At 41.1% G+C, this 27,827-nt stretch overlaps 1 protein-coding gene across 1 annotated transcript in view; it reads right to left on the reverse strand.

Annotated features, from left to right (window-relative positions):
• pcyt1ba (phosphate cytidylyltransferase 1B, choline a) overlaps positions 1–27,827 on the reverse strand; it is a 61,526-nt gene that overhangs the window by 11,808 nt on the left and 21,891 nt on the right. The window contains exons 2-6 of the mRNA XM_080203918.1: positions 20,327–20,426; positions 16,276–16,392; positions 14,491–14,642; positions 3,163–3,241; positions 639–781 (exon numbers count right to left, since the gene is read on the reverse strand). Of these exons, the coding sequence (XP_080060044.1) occupies positions 639–781; positions 3,163–3,241; positions 14,491–14,642; positions 16,276–16,392; positions 20,327–20,426 (591 nt within the window). The remainder of the gene's footprint in view (positions 1–638; positions 782–3,162; positions 3,242–14,490; positions 14,643–16,275; positions 16,393–20,326; positions 20,427–27,827) is intronic.

Here is a 27,827-nt window from a genome sequence, read left to right on the forward strand (position 1 = left end):
AAAGCATGACTTTCCCCTGCTGGCAGCCTAGGCTGTCTGAATGCCACAACAGTAAATCACAGCTGCCTGTCGCAACCACGTTTTTTGCTGCTTCTTAGTCAGATGGGCATCTGGGAAAAAGCAATGCCAGGGACAGGGAAAGAAAAGGGAAAAAGAAAAGCTGGCTGAAAACTCTGGTCAGCACTGGGAACAGCACTGGCAGCTAAACCACACAAAGAATTGGGTGACTCAGGCCCTGCTGAATAAAGGAGACGGGGCAGCAGCGCTGCCAAAGAGAACAGGGAGAAACAAAACTAAAATAACAAACTATTGGATCTAACTTACAGCCTGTTCATCAACATGCATTAAACAGCACAGTTCTTCAACACAAGGTTACTTTATTCTGTTCACACAACTGCAAAGAGTGGTGTGGAAATTGTGCAGAATGTACATCAGTTAGACTCGAAGCAGCAGGGCAGCATTTTGTTACTGTGAACAGGGACTTTGTTTCCCAGCAACTCAGAATCTTTGCTGCAGAGAAAAGCGCATTGTAAGCAATCCTTTCAAGTCTGAGCTAAACAAAACTGGCATTTAGTATGGGCACTGTGTACAATAATATATTAGCGGTAGGAAAGACCACAAGATAATAGGAGACTCACATTAATGAAACTAACGTTAAGCTCTTTGGCCGTGTAACCTCTCTGGAGGTTACGTCGGGCATAAACATCATAATCCCGTACAATTCTGGTGATAAGATCAGAGGTGGAGATGCCCTCTGTTCTTTGAGTGGGGACAAACATGCCTAAAAGTTAAAAAACAAAATTGAAATAAGTCATGGAAATGTTATTCAAAATACTTTATTTAATAGCTGCAAAAATAAGAGATGCTTCATTACAGCAGCGACTACACTCCAGAACTATTTCATCACCTATAAAAGAGCTTTGAGACATTCTAACTTAATGATTTTTAGATGCAAGCCTGCCTTTAAATGTCATCTTTTTCCTTCCTCAAACTGTGTGATAAATAAATGTTGTGCCAATGCAGTGTGTGAACCTTTTATTTCACAACCCTGGGTCTGTCAAGACTGTTTCAGTTCTGGTGGCAGCTTCTTCCTGAAATGTAACAATCTGACCATGGTGTCTTCGGGCAGGTTTGCTCACCCAAAAACTCTTCTCGAGAGTCTTGGCTTCTTACAGTGATGTGGAGATGCCGGCGTTGGACTGGGGTAAACACAGTAAGATGTCTCACAACACCAGGTTAAAGTCCAACAGGTTTATTTGGTAACAAAAGCCACTAGCTTTCGGAGCGCTCGCCACTCCTTGGTCAGGTGAGTGGGATATAAAGACAGGGCATATAAAGACACAAACTCAATTTACAAAATAATGTAATTCTTACACAGTGCCAGTATGCCAGCTGCTGGCTGAACATAGGGCTGCACTCAAAGATACTGAGATCAATTAATCAAAGGTTTAAGCCTCTCGGCCAGACATCCAAAAATAATGTACCCCAGAATACTCAGGAAAACAAATATAAATAACTCAAAATCTTAACATTGTGAAAATAGAAGGATATATTGAATATGAAATTTGCTGCCTCAACTACCTGTTTGAGTCTCTCCAAGCAGGTTTATGACCCTGCCACTCTACTAAGATAATCCTAATGAAAGTAATAAATAATGTTCCCTATTATTGTGGAGATGCCTGTGTTGGACTGGGTTGTGGACAGTAAGAAGTCTCACAACACCAGGTTAATGTCCAACAGATTTATTTGGAATCATGTGCTTTTGGAGCACTGCTCCTTTATCAGGTGAATCACTCAGAGGAGCCTCTGGAGACCTCTCCAACTCACCTGATGAAGGAGCAGCGCTCCGAAAGCTCGTGATTCCAAATAAACCTGCTGGACTTTAATCTGGTGTTGTGAGACTCCTTACTTTATTTTTGTGACTGTGGTTCACTAAGTCTCCTCAACCTCCTTGACTTCCGTGCAACTTTTAGCATGACAGATCACACCATGCAACATTTCTCCTCCATTGTCAAGCTTGATGAAACCATTTTTGCTTAGTTGTACACTTATATATCTGAGCATAGTAAAGGCATCTCTATCAATGACTTCACCTTTTACCTGTAGCACCATGTCCTTCAAAGTCTCACCAAAGATTCATCTCTCCCATTCTGCGCTCCCTCTCCCCCACCAAAACCTTCTAAAACCCCTGACCTTCTTCCCCTCATCCAAATTCAGTTACTTGAAGTCATAGGCAGACAGGCGTATACTCTCATCAAGATGGAGGCCTCTCTGTTGTGGCAAAAGCAGCTGAAAATCATAAATCCCACCTGTGAACACATTTCTTGTGTCAGGGAGCAGGGATAGGGAGTTTTGTGGGCATCTTATGCATTTAATGGTGGCTTTTGGCCATTTAGCTGCCCCATTTGAGTGGGATGTTTGTAGGACTGTGAAATCTGAAATGTGCAGATTAGGCCTGGAAAGAGCAAGTTGTTTGGTTGGTCAAGAAATCCCTCTGGAGAGGTAAAGTATCCCTGTGGAACGTACTTTAAACTTTATTCACTGTCCCAGAAGTGGCACAACATCAATTCTAATTATCTTCTCCTAACCCAGGAGAGTGGGGCCATCACTCTCACAGGGTAATTTTTTTTGCCTCTTCTAACTGATACACCCAGGTGCCAAGAAGGACATTTTGCTAAAGGGCAAAAAACGCTCAATTGGCTCTCATCAATTACTCTTGCCTCTTTTGTGTCCCTTTAATGCAAGTTTTCTCCCAATTTTTCTAGGCAGAAGTGACTTGCCATTGACTGGCGAGTGGGGGGAGGAGGGGGGAGTCTTCCAATCTCACTGATGTCCACAGCGTTTTGCATAGTTCACCCACCCTGCCATTGGGGAATCTGCCATGGAGGGGTCACCTTCAACAATACCACCAGTGGGAAGAGCTGGAAAATCCCACGCTCCTGAAAACTCACCCCGACTTAATATCTTTGCTTACCCTTTCTGATCTCGGCTTTTTCTCATCTCTCTGTAAAATGTCTGGAGACATTTTTCCATATTAAAAGTGCACATAAATGCAAGTTGTTATTTCTAAATTGTAGACAATATACATTAAGATAAGCTCAATCTTCAACTTTCCATCCATTATGAGATACAGCAAATTTATAACGACTGACAAGAACATACCAGCTTCCTTAATGTGTTTATAGACATCATCGGATCCAGCAGAGGAGTACGGAATGTCATCATGCGCCACAAAATCAATCTAAAAGAAATCGTCAGTAATATAGTTTGTGATTTGAACAATTTCAGACTTATTAGTTACTCAAGATTCCTCTGCACTGTGCACTGTAGCTAGTTTTTATTTTTTCTCCAGCCTAACAGAGACGTGAATGCAAAGGATCTCAAAATACCGTGTTACAAAGATTCAGTGGGTATAGTTCTCACATTCATGAACAGCAGCAATCTGAGTGACCATCCTTCATTGTGCAAACCTCCCGATCTTCATCTTACAGAAATCGATGAAACAAATAAATTGGCTGTTCTACCACCAGTAGGTTGTCCACTCAGTCAGGTCAGTGTCCAGACACCAAAGGTAAAAATTACCCCTCTTTTTTTCAAGGATTTTTATATTTATACTAAGAGGTTTCAAAAGGATAGACTTAGAACAGGTCTGTTGCTTCAACATAAGAAGGGAGGTATATTGGAAATCATGTTACCCTGGATTACTGGTTAAATTAACCGAGCTGGAAATCTAAAGTAAAACCAAATGGAATTGTGCACCAGATCTGAAATATATTGGTTATCACTCATCAAGATTGAGATTGATAGGTTTGTGAAAAGGTATATGAGATAAAGAGAAAAGCTGTGTGAATACAGCTGAAGCACAGATAGGCCAATGTCTAAATGCCAGAATAGGCTTGAATTATTGTCTATTCCTGTTTTTGGCAATATTTCAATTTCATTAGAACAAATTCCCTGTAGATTCTTAATGATACAACTCCTAAGAAACAAAACCATTTGCGTTTACATCAAACTTTGGACTTCCTAAATATTCCAAAATGTTTCACCAAGAGAAATTAATCTGTCAGGCAGCAATGGAAGAGGTAGAAGGGCAAAAGCATGCACAAAGAAGAGAAGCATTATGGAGAGTTTTGGGTCATGAGTTTTATGTTCAGATCGAAGACTCTGCCACCAACGATGGACGGTGAGACAAAGAGGAGGCCAGAACCAAAGGACTAAAGGCACAGCCTGGTTGCAATAGGCTGCAGAAAGTTGAAAAGGTTTGGTAGAACAAGGCAATGCAGGAATTTGTAAATGTGGACAGGAATTTTGATGAACAAAGAATTTAGCACAGGGAAAATTGTGCATTAGAGCTTTGAATGAGGTGGGATTTGTAGAAATCAAGTCTTGGTTCCACATCAGTCCTGATTTTACTTTTGGGTTGGCATTACTGAAGTGTATTAAACCAGTCGGTTTTACTTCCACTGCTTAATGAAAAGAATTTTGGCCTTGATATACAAGAATTCACAAGAATTCTTACTACGGTATGCATATGGAGTCTTTCTGATTGGAGATCCATTGAGGACCCAGTCCAGTCTATTACTGGCAGGATTTGGGCAGGAACAAGATTAATGGGTGAAAGGTTTCACCATGCATTGATTTTTCTCTTAGGTGAGCATTTTGCTTGGAATAGCAAAAAACTGACATTTTCATCTATGTTTCTGTTGCGTGACACCAAATGCAGGTTTACAATATATCTGGGTGGGTGGGAAACAGGAAACAATTGCAACATAAATTAAAGTTACTGTTCTTCCTCTTGCCTGATCCATGATAGTCATGATGTGGGTATGCCAGCATTGGACTGGCGTAAACACAGTAAAAAGTCTGACAACACCAGGTTTTAGTCCAACCGATTTATTTGATAATAGACTCACAAGCTTTCGGGGTTAGTCCCTTCGTCAGGTGAATGGAGAGTTCTGGCCTCAGACAGAGCTCTCTGAGGCCAAAACTCTCCATTCACCTGACGAAGGGACTAACCCCGAAAGCTTGTGAGTCTATTATCAAATAAATCGGTTGGACTAAAACCTGGTGTTGTCAGACTTTTTACTGATCCATGATGACAGTTCCCCTGCAACAAAGCCATTAAGTTGGTTTTTATGCACCATTGGCAATATTGTTATTGACAGAGAACATACTTGCTTTTCATGCACAACCCTCCCGTACAAAAATGCACTAAATTCCTGCACGTCCAATAATGGAGATGCAAAAGGGAGAGGAATCGCTGTCAGCTTGTGTTGCTAAATACATATAGCGTTTTGTATAACCATTTGTTATAAGCGTTTGTAAATTTATATTACAGTGGATCCCAATGCAAGAAGCCACAAGAAATAATGTTGCAAAAGAAAATGGATCTGTTGTGTTGTTAGTGAGGAAATGAGAGAATTAGCAGTTGGGATGAGAGGGTAGGCAAGTTTATGGACATTTGTAAGGAGGAGTGGGGATCATTTGGGAGGTTGGGAGGGGGTAGCTGAAAGACAGTAAATATAAATAAACAGGAGCTGGATAGGTGAATGAATAAGGAGGACCAGTGACAGAAGAGTCACAAAGAAACATTCAGCATGAAGTCAAATCAAAAACAGATGCAAGGAATACAGGGAAGATAAGCTGAAGTGACAAGAAAGAAATAGACAATCTGCCTGAAAAAGGAAGATAACCAGTTGGAAATGAAGAGTACTGGAGATGGAGGTTTGGATTGAAAGCAGGGCTAAAGCAAAAATAGGAAATGGAGGCAGAATAGAGTAAGATCTTTCAGGAAGCAGAAAGCCCATTTTGATGTTAGGGATCTGATTAATTAACACTCAGTAGATAATTAACAAAAAAGGTGCCAAAAGTGGCATTTTCCCAAAGTAATTAATTTAACAGAATGAACCTTTTGCAGGCTGGCAGGAATCCTGGAGTAAATTAAATAAATAAATAGTAAAGGAACTAAGTGGTCGAGCTGGCCGTGATTCCCAGAGCTAATTACACAAACAGTATTGGAGCTGACTAGACCAGGTGACAGAATACATTTTCTATTCATTGGAGAGTGAGGGAGATTTCAACTTAATAATTTGGATGAGAGAACTAAATACATTACCTCCAAATTTGCAGATGATACAAGGTTGGGTGGGAGGATGAGCTGTGAGGAGGATGCAGAGATGCTTCAGCATGATTTGGCCAGACTGTGTGGGCATATGCTTGGCAGATGCAGTATAATGGGGATAAATATGAGGTTATCCACTTCGATTGCAATAATAGGAAGACAGATTATTAATTGAATAGGTCTAAATTGAGAGAGGTGGATACACAGCGAGACCTTGGTGTCCTCATTCATCAGTCACTGGAAGTAAGCACGCAGGTACAGCAGGCAGTAAAGAAGGCAAATAGTATGTTGGTATTCATAGCAAGAGGATTTGAATATAGGAAAAAGGGCATTTTACCCCATTCTACAGGGCATTGGTGAGGCCACATCTGGAGTATTGTGTGCAGTTTTGGTGTCCTTACCTGAGGAAGGATGTCCTTGCTATAGAGGGAGCACAGCGAAGGTTTACCAGGCTGATCCCTGGAATGACAGGTCTGTCATATGAGGACAGACTAAGTTGGTTAGGATTGTATTCATTGGAGTTTGGAAGAGTAAGGGGATCTCATAGAAACTTATAAAATTCTAACAGGGTTTACAGAGTAGATTCAGAAAGAATGTTCTTGATGGTGGGGGAGTCCAGAAGTAGGGGTCATAGTTTGAGGACAAGGTGTAAACCTTTCAGGATTGAGGTGAGGAGAAATTTCTTCACCCTTAGAGTGGTGAATCTGTGGAATTCACTACCACAGAAAGTAGTTGAGACTAAAACACTGAGTTCAAGAAGAAATTAAATATAGCTCTCAGGGCTAAAAGGGAATCAATCGATATTGGCAGGGGGGAAAACAGGCAAAATCAGGATATTGATTTTGAGGATCAACCATGATCAAAATGAATGGCAGAGCAGGCCCGAACAGCCTACTCCTGCTTCTATTCTCTATGTTTCTATGATAATAATTCCACTGAAGTTTTATTTAGTTTTATAATAAACTTGATAGGGAAAGTGACTGAACTTAAAAAATAATTGGCAGTTCAGGGTAATTAAGTATTTATTTAGAAGGCAGAATACAAATAAACACTATAAAAAAAACTTTGCAATGACCCTAAAATTCAATGTGGATCCCAATGATTTGCACCACAGTGTCACCTAGTGGTGGAAAGACCTGAAACAACAGTGTGAAGGGCAAGTCAGAATTTTGCCATTATAAGATGTCGACATCTCTTTCTTCTATTCCAGCATGTTGATATGTTGAGTAATGTCCTCACATTATTAATGTTGGCAAAGAAGCGATACTCAAAAATCATGACACATTAAGCAAGCTTCATGTGGACAAGATGTGAATGCCATATGCAAGGCTTCTAATAACACACTAGCAGATTTTCTTAACGTTTTGAGCATAGCGAGCATGCTTGCAATAACTTTGATTTTAGGTGATAGCAGTTCTGCTGTCCCTCGTGGTGGTCCAGATTAGTCATGATAAGAATACATCGTAAGTAGAGTGCAAATGTTGAGAACTTGGTGAAAGTGGAAATTTAGCACAGGAGGGAAGGAGGTGCTGTTTTGTGCCTCTAGTACTTGTCATGCTTCATGTAAGCTTGAGGCAATAAATGTTTCAAAGTCTCGTCCAGTGTTTTAGTGCTTGTGTGGTGTATAGAAAAAAAACAACAGTAATAAAATAAACTAAAAAGTAGATATAGTTAAGTTAAATAATCAAAATGAAGATGTGGCAAAAGTTTATATGACTTCAACATGGAGGTGTTGGTGGACATTGAGACTATCCATAATTAACATATCTGCAGAAGATGTCCTCATCTCAAATCTCTCAGTCAGCTCAGAATCGTTAAGCTGGAGACAATTTGACACATGAAGGAAGGGGGAGCAGTATCTGGACAGTTTGCTCCCAACTTTGGTCACAACCTGTTCAAGGTTGGGTTTGGTATGAATGATATTGTACAGAATAAGGGGAACCCAGGGAATATAAAGGTAGAAGAGATGGAGCTAGAGCAACAATAGATCCTATCCAACATGTGCAATGTACCTGCTATCTGTGACGATAAGAATAGATCAGATGCTCGAGGATTCTAAAAAGTGCAAGAAGCTACTTAAGGGGGAAATCAGAAGGGCTAAAAGAAGACATGAGGTTGCTTTGGCAGACAGAGTGAAGGAAAATCCAAAGAGCTTCTATAGGTATATTAGGAGCAAAAGGATAGTGAGGGATAAAATTGGTCCTCTTGAAGACCAGAGTGGTAGACTGTGAATGGAACCAAAAAGAGATGGGGGAGATACTAAATGGTTTTTTTGCATCTGTATTTACTGAGGAAACAGGCATGGAGTCTACAGAAATAGGGCAAACAGGTAGGGAGGTCATGGAACCTTTACAGATTAAGGGGAGGAGGTGCTGGCTGTCTTGAGGCAAATCATAGTGGATAAATCCCCAGGGCCGGACAGGGTATTCCCACAGACTTTGAGGGAGGCTAGTGTTGAACTTTCAGGGGCCCTGGCAGACACACTTAAAATGTCAGTATGCATGGGGGAGGTGCCGGATGATTGGAGGGTGGCTCATGTTGTTCCGTTGTTTAAAAAGGTTCCAAAAAATCCGGGAAATTATAGGCCAGTAAGTTTGATGTCGGTGGTGGGCAAGTTATTGGAAGGAGTGATAAGGGATAGGATCTACAAATACTTGGATAGACAGGGACTTATTAGGGAGAGACAACATGACTTTGTGCGTGGTAGATGTTTGACCAATCTATTAGAATTTTTTGAGGAGGTTACCAGGAAAGTGGATGAAGGGAAAGCGGTGGAGGTTGTCTACCTGGATTTTAGCAAGGCCTTTGATAAGGTCCCTCATGGGAGGTTAGTTAGGATGTTCAGTCCTAGGTATACATGGGGAGGTAGTAAATTGGATTAGACACTGGCTCAATGGAAGAAGCCAGAGAGTGGTAGTGGAGGATTGCTTCTCTGATTGGAGGCCTGTGACTAGTGGTGTGCCGCAGGGATTGGTGTTGGGTCCATTGTTATTTGTCATCTATATCAATGATCTGGATGATAATGTGGTAAATTGGATCAGCAAATTTGCTGATGATACAAAGATTGGAGGTGTAGTGGACAGTGAGGAAGGTTTTCAAAGCTTGCAGAGGGATTTGGACAACTGGAAAAATGGGCTGAAAAATGGCAAATGGAATTTAACGCAGACAAATGGGAGGTATTGCACTTTGGAAGAACAAACCAAAGTAGAACATATAGGGTAAATGGTAGGACTCTGAAGAGTGCAGTTGAACAGACAGATCTGGGAATACAGGTACAGAATTCCCGAAAAGTGACATCACAGGTGGATAGGGTCATAAAAAGTGCTTTTGGTACATTGGCCTTTATAAATCGGAGTATCGAGTATAAAAGTTGGAGTGTTATGGTAAGGTTATATAAGGCATTGGTGAGGCCGAATTTAGAGTGTTGTACACAGTTTTGGTCACCTAATTACAGGAAGGATGTAAATAAGGTTGAAAGAGAGTGCAGAGAAGGTTCATGAGGATGTTGCAGGGACTTGAGAAGCTGAGTTACAGAAAGAGATTGAATAGGTTGGGACTTTATTCTCTGGAGCATAGAAGAACGAGGGGAGATTTAATAGAGGTGTATAAGATTTTGATGGGTATAGATAGAATGAATGTAAGCAGGCTTTTTCCACTGAGGCTAGAGGAGGAAAAAAAACTAGAGGGCATGGGTTAAGGGTAAAAGAAGAAAAGTTTAAAGGGAATATTAGGGGGGGTTTCTTCGCACAGAGAGCGGTGGGAGTGTGGAATGAGCTGCCGGATAAAGTGGTAAATACTTTTAACATTTAAGGAAAACTTGGACGGGTACATGGATGAGAGGGGTGTGAAGGGATATGGTCCAAGTGCAGGTCAGTGGGACTAGGCAAAAAATGGTTTGGCACAGATAAGAAGGGTCAAAAGGCCTGTTTCTGAGCTGTAATTTTCTATGGTTCTAACAAAGACCATTTGAAAAATAGCCCCAATGTGGGCCAGGGCACTTTAGAGCAAGAGGCTGTTTAAGGAGAGGAGGACAAAAAGGGGGAGCATATTGTAGTGGATTCAATAGGCATCTGACAAATTGCATCCTTTGCGAGCTGGATGGAGAGCACCATGGGAAGAGATGGTATTCTCAGCCATGATTTCATTGAATGGTAGAACAGACTCAGTCATTGTAAATAACATTACTTATTCCAGATTGTGACCAAAGTCTAAATTATCTCCACTGCTTTATAATAAAATGTGATGAGTGAAAGATTTTAAGGAATGAGACATTGTAATGAGGAGTGTTCAATAGTGAGGATGTTTATAAATATATTCAAATATAAAAATATAAAAGGGACGTAGGAGCAACATGACAATGGGGTATCATTGAGACGTATAAGATGATGAATGGGATGGATAGGATAGAGGTGGAAAGACTCTTCCCGCTCAAAAAAGACAATAGGACTAGGGGGCACAGCCTCAAGATAAAAGGGGGGCGGTTTAGAACGGAGTTGAGGAGGAACTTCTTCACTCAAAGGGTGGTGAATCTCTGGAATTCTCTGCCCGTTGAAGTGGTGGAGGCTGCCTCGCTAAATATTTTTAAGACGCGGGTTGATGGGTTTTTGATAGGAGAAGGGATTAAGGGTTATGGGGAGAGGGCGGGAAAGTGGAACTGAGCAGCGACAGATCAGCCATGATCTTATTGGGTGGCGGGGCAGGCTCGAAGGGCTGGATGGCCTACTCCTGCTCCTATTTCTTATGTTCTTATGTTCTTATGTATGAGACCACAAATTGCTAAAGGTGGAAGGGGAGATTAGAAAGTGGTTAAAAAGGCAAAAGGGACCCTAGAATTTATAAATGCAGGCACATGGGACAGAAGTAAGCAAGTTATTTGACCTCATAAAATGCTAGCTCATCCTCAGTCAGAGTATTGGGTAGGACTTCATGGCCTGGCTCGTCCCAAAACCGTAAAATCCTGCCTGAGGTCAACAGATCATTCCATGGTCTGCCCCTCGTCCATTCCAATTCCTGTGCCGGTTGGGATGGTAAAATTCTGGCCATTGCATCCAATTCCAAACTTTGGGAAGGGTGTTAAAGCTATAGAGAGGGTGCAGAACAGATTTACAAAAATAATTCCATGGATGAGGAACTTCAGTTATGTGGATAGATTGGAGAAACAGATTGTTTACCTCAGGGAAGGTTGAAGAATTTGATCGAGGAGTTCAAAATTATGAACGGTCTAGGGACAGTAAAGAGAGAGAATCTGCTCCAATTGGCAGAAAGATTGGAAGCCAGATGACGTTGAATTAAGATGATTGGCAGAAGCAGCAATTGCCATGCTATACAAGGGAAAGCTATCTTATGCCCCAGATAGTTAGGATCTGAAACTGAGGGTGTGGTGGAGACCGTTCATGTCTTTCATTTGTTATGAAAGAAAAATTCTCAAGCACATCCATGCAAGCCATCAAGGAATTAAATTGAGGCTGAGAAAAGCAAATGAAGTGCTCTACTGGCCAAATGTGAACAATGAAATTAATGACCACATCAGCCAATGTGGTGCTTATAACAAGTGCCAAGTGAAACAAGATAGAGAGCTGCATTAAATGTATGGTATTCCAGGCAGATCATAGATGAAGCTGGGAGTAAACCTTTTCACTATTGTAGGAATTGATTATCTTGTCACTGTTGACTACTAGTATAGCTACAGAGAGGTAGACCAACTTACTTCACTAACAACAGGAGAGGTAGTAAATTGCCTGTAAGCATACTTCAGTCATTAGGGCATTTCAGATATTGTGATGAGTGACAATAGCCCTTGGTTCACAGATGAAGAATTTAGCCACTTCATAAATGATTGGGAAATTCAACACTATCCCAGTTGAATGAATGAAAATCAAAGGGCTCATCAACAAATCGAGCAAATCTAGCACTGACATATACAAGGCAATCTTCAAGTAGAGAAACACATTGACTGAAGGCACTGAAGCTAGTTCAGTCTGAATGCTGATGTCACACAGCATAGAAACTACTCTTTCAATAGCAAAAAACCACTGAAGCCAGAAGTTGTAACAGGCTTGAGTGAAAACGTCAAGATAAACAGCAGAAAGCTAAATTTAAATTTGACCAGATTGCCAAACCATTGCCAGAGCTGAGCATCGTAGAGTCAGAGTACAAACCTTCAATGTTCCCAACAGAGGTCAGGCCATGTGGCAATTTGGGGCATGCGTAGAACAGTTGTTCCCCCCCACAATGGATATGAATAACCAAATATACTAGCACAACCTCAGTTTTATATGAACAGTTAGAAGCTGGTCCTTCACTGGTGGCCGATCAGTAAGATGGGGCTTACTAGCTGGACGGCATATAGAATCACCATCACTCCCAGTGGTACACTGGTCCTCAACAACAAAAATGTAACAACAGTTGCCACAGCAACAACAGGTGCCTTGGGAATGACACATCCCGAGAAGAAACATCACCCAGATGAACAGCCATGACAATGTGCACATGTACCATTAAGGGACCTGCATGATTTAATAGTTGTGTGTGCAATATATATATATATATGCAGTGACTGATGAGAATAACAAACAGTTCGTTAATGCATGAGGTTAAGAAGTGAGGAAAATTAAGATTAAAAACAAAACTGGGATAAAATAAAGGAAGGCGAAAAAAGGAACTGATAAGTGAAGATGTCTGAAAGGGTATTTTGATATGCGAATTACATACCAGTTGGAAAAATAAATGTTTGCCCAGGGGAATAACGATGGTGTATATAAGAGATGATTTTACAGAAGAGAGATAAAGGAATTGACACTTATTAGCCAAGCCGGGTCCACAGAGTGGGTAACATCAAAGGGAAAGAATGAAATATCCATAGCACAATAACTGGAGAAATGGACACATTAGAAGCAGACACCATTGTAGCATACCTAGCAGGCTCTCCTGGAAACAGGTTATTGCTAAATGTTTGCTGTTTAAAATCCAAAACTTGACTGAATCCAAAATCCTTTACTGAAACTGAAGATGGCTTTCCTCAAACATGGATAAATAACTTGTGGGTGGTAACTATCTGCTGGATTTAGCTCATGGAGTTACCTAATATTGTATCTTGTTTGGGAATCAAAGAGGTGTTTCTTAGAGTTCAAAAAATGTGAGACTAGCTGAGTTGTTCTTGCAGAGAGCTGGCATGGATATAACAGGCTGAATGGTCTCCTGTGCTGTAATTTAAATGATTGTATTCTATATTAAATAGGCATATAGATAATATATTTATTCTCTGGTCCAGCTCCTTTCATTAGTTGGATTGATGTTTTCCTATTGCTTGTGGCATCCTACCTGATCTGCAGATCAAATCCCAATGAAATACCGGGGTGGGCCAGGCTGTTGACTGAGAAATAGCTGTTTGAACCCAGTCAGGAGAGTTGATCACAGGAAGGAATAGTGGCTGCCTGTACTGGGGCCCTGGTCCTTTTCATAAGTATTGGGCTGCAATGGCATCTGTTTGCTGATGTCCTGCTGCAAATCAGGATTCAGTCTGCAGCATTAAGAATGGAAATATAGTGAAGCCTTCAGGCTTGGGCCTCTAGAGCAAAGCAAGGCTGCATGGTGGAAAGCTGCAAGATGCACGTGGTTGTCAGATCCAATGGCACAAGAAGTAGGAACATCTCTTCCTTCCTGAGTCCTGCTACTCAGTGGCTGACCAGCAGTTGATGGGAAAGAAGTAGTGCAGCGGCTTTAAATTGAATTTTACTGACAAGTCCACCCCAGGCTCGTAAGATCATGCCCGAGAACAATGGAGAATGCTGTTCTGCGAGCTTCACCCGCCCGAATTTCGGGGCAGGCATGCCGGTAAAATCAAGGCCTACAACATCTCAAATTTCTTAACTTTGAGTAAATCAGAAAATCAGGTTCAGTAAAACAAAATAGTGGATGAACATGGACCAATCACACCGGTTCACAGTCTGAACTGAACTGTCACATATGGATCAGGTTTTACATTCTATGGAAGAATTGACATATTTTTAATATGTTTTTCATTTTAGGGGATTTCTGGTATCAATGTTGGTGAAGAAATTAAATGTTCAATTGTGAAAACAAGGATATGGTTAGTGAACAGGAGCCAAATTTGGTTATGGACTACATTGCATTTCAGTGATCAGCAGAGGCTGTTTTCTACAGTTATTAGAAGTTGAAATGAGCTTTGAAAAGTTGTGTTATTTAGGAAACAGTGTTCCCTTGCGGTTTATTCTGGGCATGGAGTAACTTACCCCTAACTTTCTCAAATTAGAAAATTAGTCCACAGCCATAAACATTAACCTGTGCAAATATTGACTCAAAGCACACAGACACTTGGTAGGAGGGGAAAGGACCATTGCGAAACATACCTTATGTTTTTCAAGGAATTCTGGAGATAGCGTCCACGGTGCATCCCTGATAACCTCATCAACATAGCGGCAATGTCTCAAGGCATCATAGCGCTCAATCTCATTCATGACAGTGAAACCTTTGTACTGATGTGTTAGATCATCGCTGCACACTGAGACCAAACACACACAAGTAATCCTGATAAGCAATCCATAACACAGGCATCCCACAGTCATCAATACTGCTCCCACCACCACTTTCAATGCCTGTCACCACTTCTCCTTTTTGCAGATATCTGTACACTTAGCAACAAGAAAAATTACCTCATTAAAGTAAATGAATTTGTAGAAGATTTTATAATGCAACTCATAGCCCTCCAATTTAATAACAGCATTAGCATTGCGTGACTGGATAACATGTAATTGCTTTGAACCCCTTATTTCCCATTCTCATGTCCAGCCCAGGCATTACAGGGAGATAGCAAGCACAGGTGTCAAACATGTGGGAATTAGGCAGAAAGTCAAGTCACTTCAGGTCACTCTCAGGCATGTTCCAGCTGCGGGTTAAAAAGTAGCAGTATGGGGAATAGGTGAGACCTGTGTTGGAATGAGTCACGGCTTAGTCAGGAACAGAGGGACATCACACAAAATATTTACACTATTCTGTTGAGGGACTGTGGTTTTAAAGATATTCTAAGTCATTGTGTTTGTCAGAACATATCTTAAAACTAGTTGCTTTGCAAATAATTTACATGTCTCTTCCTGCATGACTCTTCCTTTGCTTTTATGTCAGATGTGTTGGGCACAAGATTGATTGTGTGTGCTGTTATTTAACCATCACTTGCAACGAAAGATCTATAGCTTTATCTTACGATCAAACTATTAATATACCTGACAGTACTTTATCTTGTCATTAACACTAATGTATTCCTTAATACTTGCATCAAAGAAAAAAATTGCTTGTTGCAAGAACATTTTGATTACTGAGCAATGGATCTGTAGGAGGATATGAGCAGAACTGTCAACACTGAGGGAATAATAGAAGTGACATTTGAGAAATGCAAGAATGATACAGATTGCAAATCCATTTAAGGATTTGAAGCTGTGCTTATATTTCAGAGTGATATCATCAAGAGTGGTTATATTTTTAAACCAAAAGCTGAGTGACATTTGGCAAGCATGAATGTGTGATGGAAACATCTAGAAAACAACATAAAAATGTATGGGAGTTAACATGTAAAGCAGGCACATTTATTAGCACTTTCAAACTGATGTACTATTCACATTTGGAACACCATCAGCACACTGTGACTGATGAATACCCAGGAATGGAAACTGAGTCAGAACTAACTCTCAACTGCACCACGATAGCAGTGTTTCACTCAATGAAGGCAGATTGGCCACACTAAATTGTCCCTTAATGTTCAGGGGACTAGCATGGTAAATACTTAGGGTTATCAGGGTAGGGCCTGGGTGGGATTGCTGTTGGTGCAGGCTCAATAGGCTGAATGGCTTCTTTCTGCACTGAAGAATTCTATGAAAGGATAAGCACTCTTCTGCAGAAACCATAGTCTGTGGAGCACACTGCACCCATCTCCCAACAGATGTGCTCCAAGTGAGTGGCAGCACTGTTGGTCCACTGTGGGAAATGGGTACAAATAAAAAACAGTGGAGAAATATCTGTTCCACTATGCTGAGTGCACAATCCTCACAGTTTCCAAACAACTCTGGGTCACCCACAAGAGTTACTTGGCTTCAGTTGGCTTTGCACGTTTTGTTTCAATTCGTTTGTCCCTCAGTTCTTACCTCCAACAAGTAAATAGGTATTTGGGAAAAGATTTTTGGCCTGCATCAGAGCCCGAGCATGGCCCGAGTGAAAGAGATCGAAAATTCCATCGGCGTAAACTCTCACCGGTCTGTCAACTGTAAAGGTATAAATCAGCACAAGTTAGCATGGCATCAAGAGCCATCAAACATATTGCATCAGTGAACTTCAAACACAACAGGCAATGTTTCAGCTGAAATCATAAGCTTTGCCGTGATATTTTCTCTATACCTGTCACCTAAGATGTTAGGCTGTAAAATTTGGCTTCATAGAATTGCTGGTGTTGGCACTACGAGAGCCCGGAGTCCCAAAAATGGCGGCCAACCCATTCCCAGTCACTTCCAGTGCCCACACTGTAAGGATGCAAGTGCAGATGTGACTTGTATGTTCCAGAAGCAGACAGACTGGGCAGATTATGACATCATTCAGCTTTGAAATGATTTGGCACCTGATCTGCTATTTGCATCTTGCAGATCTTGTTGATGCTCTCTTAAATATTTCCAGAATATTTCTCAAATGCATGAGGGACCCAGTCACCCACATCTGCCCATAGATGCTAGCTAAAGGCATCAGCATGGGATTTTCAGGTGAGGTGCTTTTGACTTTTACTTGCTGCAGCAGGGTTAGTGGAAGTGCTGTTCACTGTGCTGTTAGAGAAAGTCTGAAAAATTGTTTGATTCAGAAGGAGTGGTGCTGAGCCCTTCCAAGCCCAGTGGAGTTTGCAGACCTGTCAGCAGAAATCCTGCTGTCGCTCGTGGGGATTATGGTTACAATCCCTTTTGGGCTGCAGTACAACAGGGGCATGAAATGCAGACTACAGAGAGGAGAAACACTTACAGAAGGAGGGCGAGGAGAAAAACTCTATCTACAATATTCAGAGAGCGCTTCTTCTACCTCTACTGCAGCCAGGAGCAGTGTCTGAGATGGCCATGATTCCCCAAAGAGATACTTCATGAATTGTGCCACCTTCTGCTCCCAGTGGCTATGAAATCACCCTCAATTTCTACATCAGCAGGTAACAGAGGCCCAGTAAGAGAGGAATAGGGACCAGAGAGAGAGGTAGGAAGAGTAGGCACAAGGCATTGGCAAGATTCCCAATGGTGCAAGGAGTCATTAACTACACACGTGGCAGCTTGTGTGCCAGATCTCAATGGGCAGATGTACTACGACAACAAAGCGTTCCACTTGCTTAGTGTGCAGTTGGGATGTGAGTACAGAACATCATGGTGGTGAATGTTACTATCTTGGCAGCAGCCACAACGCTGACATGCTGCACCAGTTAGTCATTCTTGCCACATTCTAGCCACTATGGCAACCTGAGACTGGCTGCTGGGTGACAATGGGCCACCCATATGGTTCATGACTCCTTTCCACTACCTAACCTCATGTGGCCAACATCATACAATGAGAGCCATGCAGTCACCAGGGTTGTCATGGAGCTATTGATTGGCTTTTTAAAACATTAGCTACTGGCTGAATGGCTCGGGGAGAAATCTCTATGGAGTTTGTAGATCTTCAGTGAGCATCCCAGAAGGAAGAGGAGGAGTCAGAGGACGAAGGAAGAAAGAATGCACTTTAGTGGACAGTCTATGAGCAGCTAATCAAACTTCAGTTCCCCTAAAATCATCCCTACATTACTGCTGGTATTGATTCTCCACCTATCCATTCCTTTGCCACAGACCGTCACCTTGGACAATATCCTGAAATAAAAGACAAAAAAATCTATAACAAATTTATTCAATAACACATCTAATAATACATTCTGGGAGCCCACTCTGTGGTCTGCTGCCCTATTGGAATTCTTACTCATCCTTGTAAACATCAGCTGTTGTAGTGAGATTGAATCTCCCAAGCAAGCTGTAACTCATGTTATCTGTGCATGGACATGGGCCCCCTATTGACGATGCAGCCTACCAGTCTCACACTTTGCACTAGACTGTACACAAATATCACAGACAAGCAGTGCGAAGTCCATATGCAGCCTGCATCACACATCGTGATCCTTCTCCTTCTAAAAGATCTTGCTGGGGTACAATTGTATTTTCCAGACCTCTTCATATTACTTTGAAGTCCCTGAAGTAGACAATGCCAAAAATGTATTCAACGGCATTTGCTCCATGGACAGACCTAAACATTTCTTCAACTAAGATCAGCACATACAGGGCAGTATATTGTTTAACTGCTGGAGAGTTGGTGAGAGACCCAAGTCTTCAGCAAGGCCCACTGAACCTGAATCAGGCAATGGTGAAGGCACTGGTGGGCCTTCCCCTGGAATCAAGAGGCTGAGAGCAGAAACCTCACCTTCTGTGAGCTGTCAGCCTCTTGTGCTCAGCAGTGCCACTGAGGAGATTGTGGCGGCCTCCACAAACACTGTACATCTTTGATTGAGGGAACCCTCCCCCCAATTCCCACCCCCTGCCTGGCCCCAGAGATTGAAAGGCTGGCCACACAGTTTTAGCTGCTATGCATGCCACATGGTAATAGACCCGTCAGCAGCTGGGTTAATAAAGTGGGTGGAAGCCCTTGAATGGTTGTTAATGGCATGTGATGGAGAGGTTGGCCTTGGGTCTTTCCAGTCAAAATGTAATTCCGGCAGAGGTGGAAGCGTTCACCAGGGTATATGCCATCCCATCTAATTAGTTGCCCTTACTGCCTCCAAGAGCACCCCCACTGAGAGCTGAAGATGTCACCAGTCTTTTCCAACTGACCAGCAATAAGGAGTATTTGATTTTTCAAAAGCTATTCTTGTCTTAGCCCAGAAGTACTAAACCCAGTCACTACACCTCCATTTCACACGTTGCCCTAGATTAACTAACTCAATACAGAACCTGGGATTTCCAGTCTGCGTGGTCAATACATGTATCAACTGGAACTTCCTTCCTAACAGCACTGTGCATGTACCTACACCCCAGGGACTGCAGCAGTTCAAGAAGGAAACACACCACCTCCTGCCTCAAGGGCAATTAGGAATGGGCAATAAATGCTGTCTAGGCAGCGATGCCCGCACACCGAAAATGCATTTTGAAAAACTGACCATTATTGGAAGAACTAGTCTTATTACATTTTCATTGAATGCATTGATATGGTAATTTGATATGATAAATTAATTGTACTATATTCAGAATGGGTATTATTTACATCAGGGAATGGATTAAAGTTTGTTTTACAGGGACTCCATGAAGAACCATTTGACAAAGCTGCTTTGGGGCAATTTTTCCATTTACCACCTGGGCAGCAATCTGATGGATTGGATCATTGACCTATGGTAGAGCCTTCTGATTATGATCCTGGGGAGAAAACTCATTGCTAGTAATGTCCTGGCTCTTACTACAAGGCGAGTGTAAACCGGCTAACAGCAACAACAGAGTGGACAGTGGGGAAAAGGCTTTCAAGGATGATGATGCAGTCAACAATGTCAATGAGAGATCAAAGAGGAAGAGATCAGAAAACGCACCGTGGTCACAGTCAAAAAAAAATGTTATTTGCGATTTTGATTAGTGCCTGGGAGCGGACAAACCCTGACTGGAGAGGTTCAAACATGGAGATGGTTGTTAATTAAAGGGAAGTTAGATGGTGGGAGGCCTGACACCTGATGTTAATGAGGTCCAGGCCTTCAGGCCCAGGCATCTGTGGGAAGAAAATGAGTGCTTATGAAAAGAGTGCATGAATTCCTCACACAGTTGTTGGAAGTGTGTGGGGAGATCTAGGGGGAGGGAGAAGAAAGGTTTAAGATGATAGCTGGGAAGTGGAGAAAAGAAGCTGGGTATCTTGCTGTTCAGAATGGACAGGTTGGCAAGAGACCGACTGGTGCAATAAGGTTCTTGCTTGGAAGGAGGCCACACTGTGACCTTCAGAAAATACTGAGAGAGAAGTGATTGCAGACTTCACTGACAAATGGCTCTGATATGATGAAGTCAATAAAATATTTTCCAGATCTTAGTCCCCAAGCCCAATTTGTACTGGTATAACCTCCTTGAAAATATCATAAACATAATAAGAAGCAATTTATATGTTAGGAAATCAAAGACTAACTTGGTGTTCCAAAACGGGCCTGGACAATAGTTAATCTTTCATGAGGGGCCTTGCACTGGCAGCTTGTTTCGTCTGCAAATGCAGCAGGTTCAGTCAATGTCTGAAGAGAAAAACAAGGGAAAAATAAAGATTAGGGCATACTCTTTAGTGCTTTAACATAGTTTGCAGCATGAATTACTTCTGACAGCTATAGAAGAGATATACAACACTTTATCAAGTGATTGTTCAATTTATCTGAGACTCTGGCACTTTGTATAACATCTTTGCATCTAACCATTTAATATCCACAAAAATCATCTCCTTTATAAATCTACATTCTACATTAAGACAATTTTGAAAGTCTATTTAACTCAGCATATTTTACAAAAATATTAAGATGAAATATCTTTAATAACAACAAAGGATCACAGGTAAATTGGCACTTTTTTATTAACATGGCGACGTGTGTTTCAGTGGTTTATTTTTGCAAGTCTTTCCACTGTAGCAATTTACATTGGGTTGCAGTTAAGGCCTTCCTTGTCGCACAGTAAACACCAAGGTAAAGGAAAGACATAGGCAGCTGTTCATGCCAGTGGAATTTTCTGGTGCTGCTGCAGTATACGGAGATTTGGCTAGATGCCAAATTCTCCGTCCTCACTGCAACGGCCAGGGGCATGAACAATCTGTAAGATCATGTCCATAGAGTGCAGATAGGAACATAGCAATATTCGAAAGAGGAGTTGCTTATTCAGCCCCCTAATCCTGCTGCACAATTCAATTAGATTATGGCTTCAATAATTTTTTCTCTTGCTTCATAACTTTTGATACTGTTTCCAACAAAAATTCTATCTATCCCAGACTTGAGGGCTTCAATTGTCCCCACCTTCAAAATCTTCTGGAAGTTTCAAATTTTTTACATCCTTTTTGCACGTGGTGCTTCTTAATTTCACTCATGAATGGCTTAAGTCTAATTTTAAAATTATACCTTCTTGTTCTCGATTCTCCCAGCAGATGAAATGGTTTCTCTGTATCTACGCTTTCAAACTCCTTTGTAATTTTATACACTTCAATCAGATCAACCCTCAATCTCCTATAAACAAGGGACTTCAAGCCAAGTTTATGTAACCTGTCCTCATAATTCATCTTGGTAAGCTTGGTATCATTCTGCTGTGTCTGGGTTGCACCGCATTCAAGACAAATATATTCTTTCTGACGAGCGGTACCATTTGAAAGCTCCTTGAAACATCAATAACATCGAACAATAGGCTACACAAGCAGACGACACAGCAACGAACAAATCATTATTTCCCATGTTTAATACCAAATCTCATATTTCCAGTCACTTTATTTGGATTTGTGATTTTTTTTAAAAGTTGCAGAAAATATGTATCCTATAAAACTACACTCAAGTTAAAATGTTTACCTGCAATAAATACAAAATGCTCATCTTTCTATAGCACACGTTAATGGCTGTTGAACAATTAAGGCGATTTGATGCTGACAAATCTGAGAGGCTCACACTTACAGCACTTGACATTATAATCGAAATAGTTCTCTGACCGAGGCTGCAACATAAACCTGCTGGTTCACCCACCACACTATTAAGGAGTGAATCACAAGCCTGTAACCTAATTGAGGGGTTCAAATGACATAAACTGCTGCAGTTTACAACTGGAATTCAAGTTTCAAGGACGGATTACATCTTTGAAAATGTCTCACTTGTCAATGTTACATTTCTCACAAAATGTGCTTTCTGGGCATGAGCTGCTTTTGAGACCTTTGTCTATGCTAAAGGTATACAAGTGTAATTTGTTGTTATCACAGCATCAACTATGACTCACGTGACTCCATTAGGAATATTAAAATCCTTGATTCCAATACTAAATGTGTGGCCTCTTGGGATTCAGAATTGCATGGATTTTTTCCCCAGTAGCTTATGAGATTTTTCATTCTACAAATAGAATTCTGAATGCTCCAACACATGCTCCGGTTTATCTTTAGTTTATACTGAGGCCCTTGTGCTGTAACCTGAGAGCTGCTTTCAATTACATCAGATTTAGCAGAATGAAGAGATCTACAAAGCCATTGCTGTATTTCTTTTTAAACAAGCATTTAAAGCATGCATACATTGTAGATTAATGATTTAATTTAAATCGACTTAACATTTAATATTGGTTGATTAATGTAGGGTAAGAAAATTATTGCCCTACCTATTTGCCCCATAGCTTTCTATCATCCTCTTCAAATGTTTATCTACGCTTCCCTTAAAAGGTAGAATTTTTTTCCTCTTCCACTCAATCTGACAGACAATTTCATGCTGTAACAGTTCTATCGTTTAAAAAAATTTCCTAACCCTTATGCTCACTCATGATTTTAAATTGATAACTTCCCCATTTCTGATTCCCAAACCAGACAAAATAGTCTCTGCCTCTTAAACCCCTTCACAATAGTAAAATGCTCAATTAAATTTTCTTTTTGTTTTCAGTGTTCCAGTGGAAGTACGTTTAAGACTCTTGTCATTGTTATATACTCCCATCGGTGTGTAAATTCATCAGGATGATGTCAATGTGCTTTCTATGACCTTAACGTCCTTTCTGTACTGAGGTATCATAAACAGGATTGTGACTTTGACCAAACCACCTTTGCCGTTATACTCCAACTTACTCACAAAACTCCAAATGCTGTTGACCTGTCTAATGGGTCTTTTCACAAAGCAGTTGCACTTTCAAAGAATTATGTACACCATCACAAGACCATCTATTTCCACCTCTGAAACAATGCCCAACTTCCTCAGCTGAAACTCTCATCCATTCTGGGTACCTAGGGATTTGATTCCAAGACACTCCAGGTCCGCCTGCCACATTTTACCATCCAGGAACCTGAGGTTATCCAAAGTTTGCACTCAAGTCCTGCTATTCCATCATCCCTGTACTTTCTGACCTAACTGGCCCCCAGTTAAGCAACACCTCAGTTTAAAAATTCTCAAACTTGTTTTCAAATCCCCCACCCCCTACCTCCCCATATCCTCTGCATTTCTATATTCTTCCCCAACCTTGGAATATTTGCACATCTCCAGTTGTCTTCTTGATCATCCCAATTTTAATCATTCCACCAGTGGTGGGCATGCCTTCAGATACCTAAGCATAAACTCTGGAATATCCTCCCTAAAAATTCTTTGTAACTCTCTTCTCTTGCTTCATTAAGATGCACCTTAAAATTTACCTCCATGACCAAGCATTTGGTCATCTGCACTAATGTCTATGTAGCTCAGTGCCAATTATTGTTGGATAACGTTACTGTGAATTATCTTGGGATAATTTGCTTTGTTAGAGACGCTTTATAAATACAGCCTGATGCTGCTGTTCATTCTCTGCACTAATTTCTTCCCATGGTCTTATTTTTGGGTTTTGTTAGTCCATTGGTATTTTTCCCCCCCAGTCATTGTGGATAGCACAGCCAAGTCTGATCTGTCCTTGGCCAACATCCACATGTGCACTTTAGACCAAGGTTCACTGGTTAGTGGCCTGGAGCTAAGTCCTCAGTGCTTTCTCCTACCAGTAATTATAGCACTAGTACTGCCACAGAAGGGCTTATATTTACAGAATCACAGAATTGTTACGGTGTAGGAGGAGGCCATTTGGCCCACCATCTCTGCGCTGTCCTTCCAAACAAGTATCACGACTTAGTGCCATTCTCCTGCTTTTTCCATGTATTGTTATCCCAATGTATATGGACATTGTTACTACTCAAATAATCATCTAATGCCCTCTTGAATGCCCCAACTGAACCTGCCTCCACAACACTTCCAGTCATTGCATTCCAGACCTGAATCATCTGTACGTGATAAAGTTTTTCTCTACTTTTACAAATCACATTAAGCGTGTGCCCTCTTGTTCTTGATTATTTTACAAGCAGGAACAGTTTCTCCTATCGACTCTGAACTCATGATTTTAAACATCTCTATCAAATCTTCCCTTTGCCATCTCCTCTCCAAGAAGGACAGCTCCAACCTCTTGAATCTATCCTCATAACTGAAGTTTCTCATCCCATTCTTGTCAATCTCTTCTACACTCTCTCCAATTAAGGCACCTGCTTTTTATATATACATATATATAAAGCAAAATACAGCGGATGCTGGAAATCTGAAATAAAAAAAAAAGACAATGCTGGATAAACTCAGCAAGTCTGGCAGCATCAGGAGATGGATCATTTTAATCTGAGGGTACGATTCTCCAGCCTTTCACACCGTGGGATCCTCTGGTCCTGCTACAGCGAATGGAGATGTAGCTGAAAAATTCTCTGTCCTCGCTGGCAGCGGAGGCAGGACGTGAACAGCTGGAGAATTTCGGCCTCTGTTTCTCTGAGAAGGATCTTTCAGATCCAAAATGTTAACTCTCTCTCTCCACAGATACTGCCCAATCTGCTGAGTTCATCCAGCATTTTCTGTTTTTATCTCAGAACTTTCCTGTAGCGTGGTGCCCAGAACTGTCCATAATATTCTACCTGAGGTCTAACTTATCCCCAGTTATTTGCTGTGTTAATTTTGCCACAGTTAAGTAGGAGTGGGAGCTCCAACTAGCCTCATAGCCCTTGGATTAGAAAGGATAGAAAGCAGACAAGGTTGACATTCCTGATTGATATACAATGACTTACTAGAGACGTAAAAGTGTTAGATCAGATGAATGTGTGGTTTGATTCTGGTGCTCTCTGTAAGCACAGTGTAGATATGTCCCCAAAAAGAAAATGGGTGATACTGTCAAATCTGGAGCCCCTAGTTATCCAGAAGCATATAGGCCAATATAAAACAGAAGACGAAAGCTTATGACAGTCACAAAGGATTTAATACTGTAGAAAGCCTAGAGGAGTATAGAAAGCAAAGGAGTGAAGTAAAAATGGAAATTAGGGAAGCAAAACATGGATACAAAAAATTATTGGCAGGTAAAAGCAAGGAAAATCCTAAGATCTTTTACCAATACATTAACAGCAAGAGCATAACGAAGGAAAAGGTGGGGCCCATCAGAGATGTACACTGTAACTTGTGGTTTGATTCAGAAGATGTAGGCAGGATTCTCAGTGAATATTTTGTCTGTCTTCACTAAGGAGAGGAATGGTGAAAATATTCTAGTTTAAAGAGGAGAAGTGTGGAATATTAGATACAATAAGTATAGTGAGAGAGGAAGTACTGAAGGGATTGGTATCCTTGAAGGTGGATAAATCATCAGGGCCACTGAAGGAAGTCAGGGAGGAAATAATGGATGCTCTGAGAATCATTTTGTAATGCTCACAGTCAAAGTCTGAGGGGATTGGAGGTCTGCAAACGTTGTACCATTATTTAAAAAGAGTACAAGGGAAAGGTCAGAAAACTATAGGCTGGTCAGTCTAATGTCAGTGGTGGGCAAATCGTTGGAAACAATTCTGAGAGACGGGATAAACTGTAATTTAGAAAGGCATAGATTGATCAAGAATGGCCAACAGGATTAGGAGCATTTGTGCCTTGCTAACTTAATAGAATATTTTGAGGAAATAATAAGGGGGATGATGAGGATTGTGCAATGGGTATAATCTACATGGATTTCAGTAAAGTATTTGACACAATCCCAGATGGCAGACTAGTCAGAAAAGATCTCATGGATACAGGGGAAGGTGGCAGGCTGAATTCAAAATTGACTGAGTGACAGGAAATCAAGGGTAATGGTTCATGGATGTTTATGCAAATGGAAGCAATCTACAAGGCATTCTACAAGGCTTAGTCTGGGGTCCTTGCCATTTATATATATTAATGATTTAGAGAGCATCTTTGGGAAATTTGCAGATGACACAAAAATTGGTTGTGCAGTTCATAGCAAAGAGGATAACTGTCAACTCCAAAATGAAATCAATGGTGTGATTGTTGGCAGAGAAGTAGCAAATGGAGCTCAATCTGGAAAAATGTGAGGTAATCAATTTGGAAACAAAGCAAGGGAATACTCAATAAACAGAATGATATTGAGAGGAGTTGAGGAAATGAAAGACCTTGGAGTACATATTCACAGGTCCTGGAAGGTAGCAGGACAGGTGGGTAAGGTGGTAAAGAAAGAAGGTGGAATGCTTTCCTATATTGGGCAAGGTATTGAATACAGAAACAAGGATGCAATGATGGCATTATATAAAGTGCTGGTTGGGCCATAGCTGGAATTTTGTGTACTGTTCTGGTCACCACATTACAGGAAGGACATAATTGCTCTGGAGACACTGCAGAGGAGAATTGCAAGAGTGTTGCCAGGGCTTAAAAATTGCTGCTGTCAAGAAAGGTTGGATAAGCTAAGTTGTTTTCCTTAAAACAGAAGCTAAAGGGTGACCTAACTGAATTGTACAACATTTTGTGAGGCTTATATGGGGAAGACAGGGAAGAATTGTTTTCCTAACTGAGCAGTAATACCAGGGGGCATAAATTTAAGGTAAATTAGTAGAAAGATTAGAAGGGGCATGAGGAAAAGCTTTTACACCCAGAGGGTGGTGGGCATCTGGAATTTACTTGCCAAGTTGGTGGTTGAGACTGAAATGCTCAACTTATTTAAAAGGATCTGCATCTGAAGCATGGCACCATGCAAGGCTACAGACCAGGTGCTGGAAAGTGGAGTTAAAATGAGGGGCTAGTTTCTTTTCCATTTTTTTGGCTGGACCAGATATGATGGGCTGGATGGCTTCTTTTCTATGGTTGTGTTGCCCTCCTCTGCTGAATAGTTAACCAGGACACTGTCCAAGCCCTTTGCTTCTTTGAAATGGCTCTAAGCATTACATATAAAATGCCTGAGACCTATCGTTTCTGATTCCCAAGTCTCAGTGTGTTTGCATCATGAAATTATCTTGCATCAAAACCCAAGGCTACTGATGCACGGAACTGCTTCAGCATGTCTAGTGGAGAGATTGTTATTGTGATGGCAGAATGTATACAAAAACGTTATCACTGCAAGTGGCTGTGTGGAGGTTGGTCTGTCTAATTTGAGGAGTTATGATGCGCAACAGAATTGTGCATCAGCAATCAATGATCATTGCGCAAGATAAAAGCCCTAAAGTCCAATAAGAAATAACTTTAATCAGTCAAATTATGTTATCAGATGATGATTATCCATAATACTAAATTGTGTGTAGTTCACTGTTGACATCACAATTTTAGTCAGGGATTAGTAGGGGAATATCTTTCAATTAACATTGTGTAAGGGGATTCAGAATGCCTTGGGACCAAAGATCAGGTTAGATAAGACCAGAGTGAAGAGGATACAGAAAAAGTTATAAGCACCCAAAGTATACTGCTTGCCTTGAGGTACATAAAACCACTACAGGAGAATTTAGACACGTATTTTTGAAAATATATTTTGTATTAAAAGCATATGCCTTTGTTAACAAAGGGGTGCCACGGTGGCACACTAGTTAGCACTTCTGCCTCTCAGCGCCAAAGACCCAGGTTTAATTCTGGCCTCAGGTCACTGTCTGTGTGGAGTTTGTACTTTCACCCTGTGTCTGTGTGGCTTTCTTCCCACAG

The sequence above is a fragment of the Carcharhinus amblyrhynchos genome, chromosome 15, assembly GCF_965287045.1.
Source record: "Carcharhinus amblyrhynchos chromosome 15, sCarAmb.v2.hapA, whole genome shotgun sequence".
Lineage (NCBI taxonomy): Eukaryota > Metazoa > Chordata > Chondrichthyes > Carcharhiniformes > Carcharhinidae > Carcharhinus > Carcharhinus amblyrhynchos.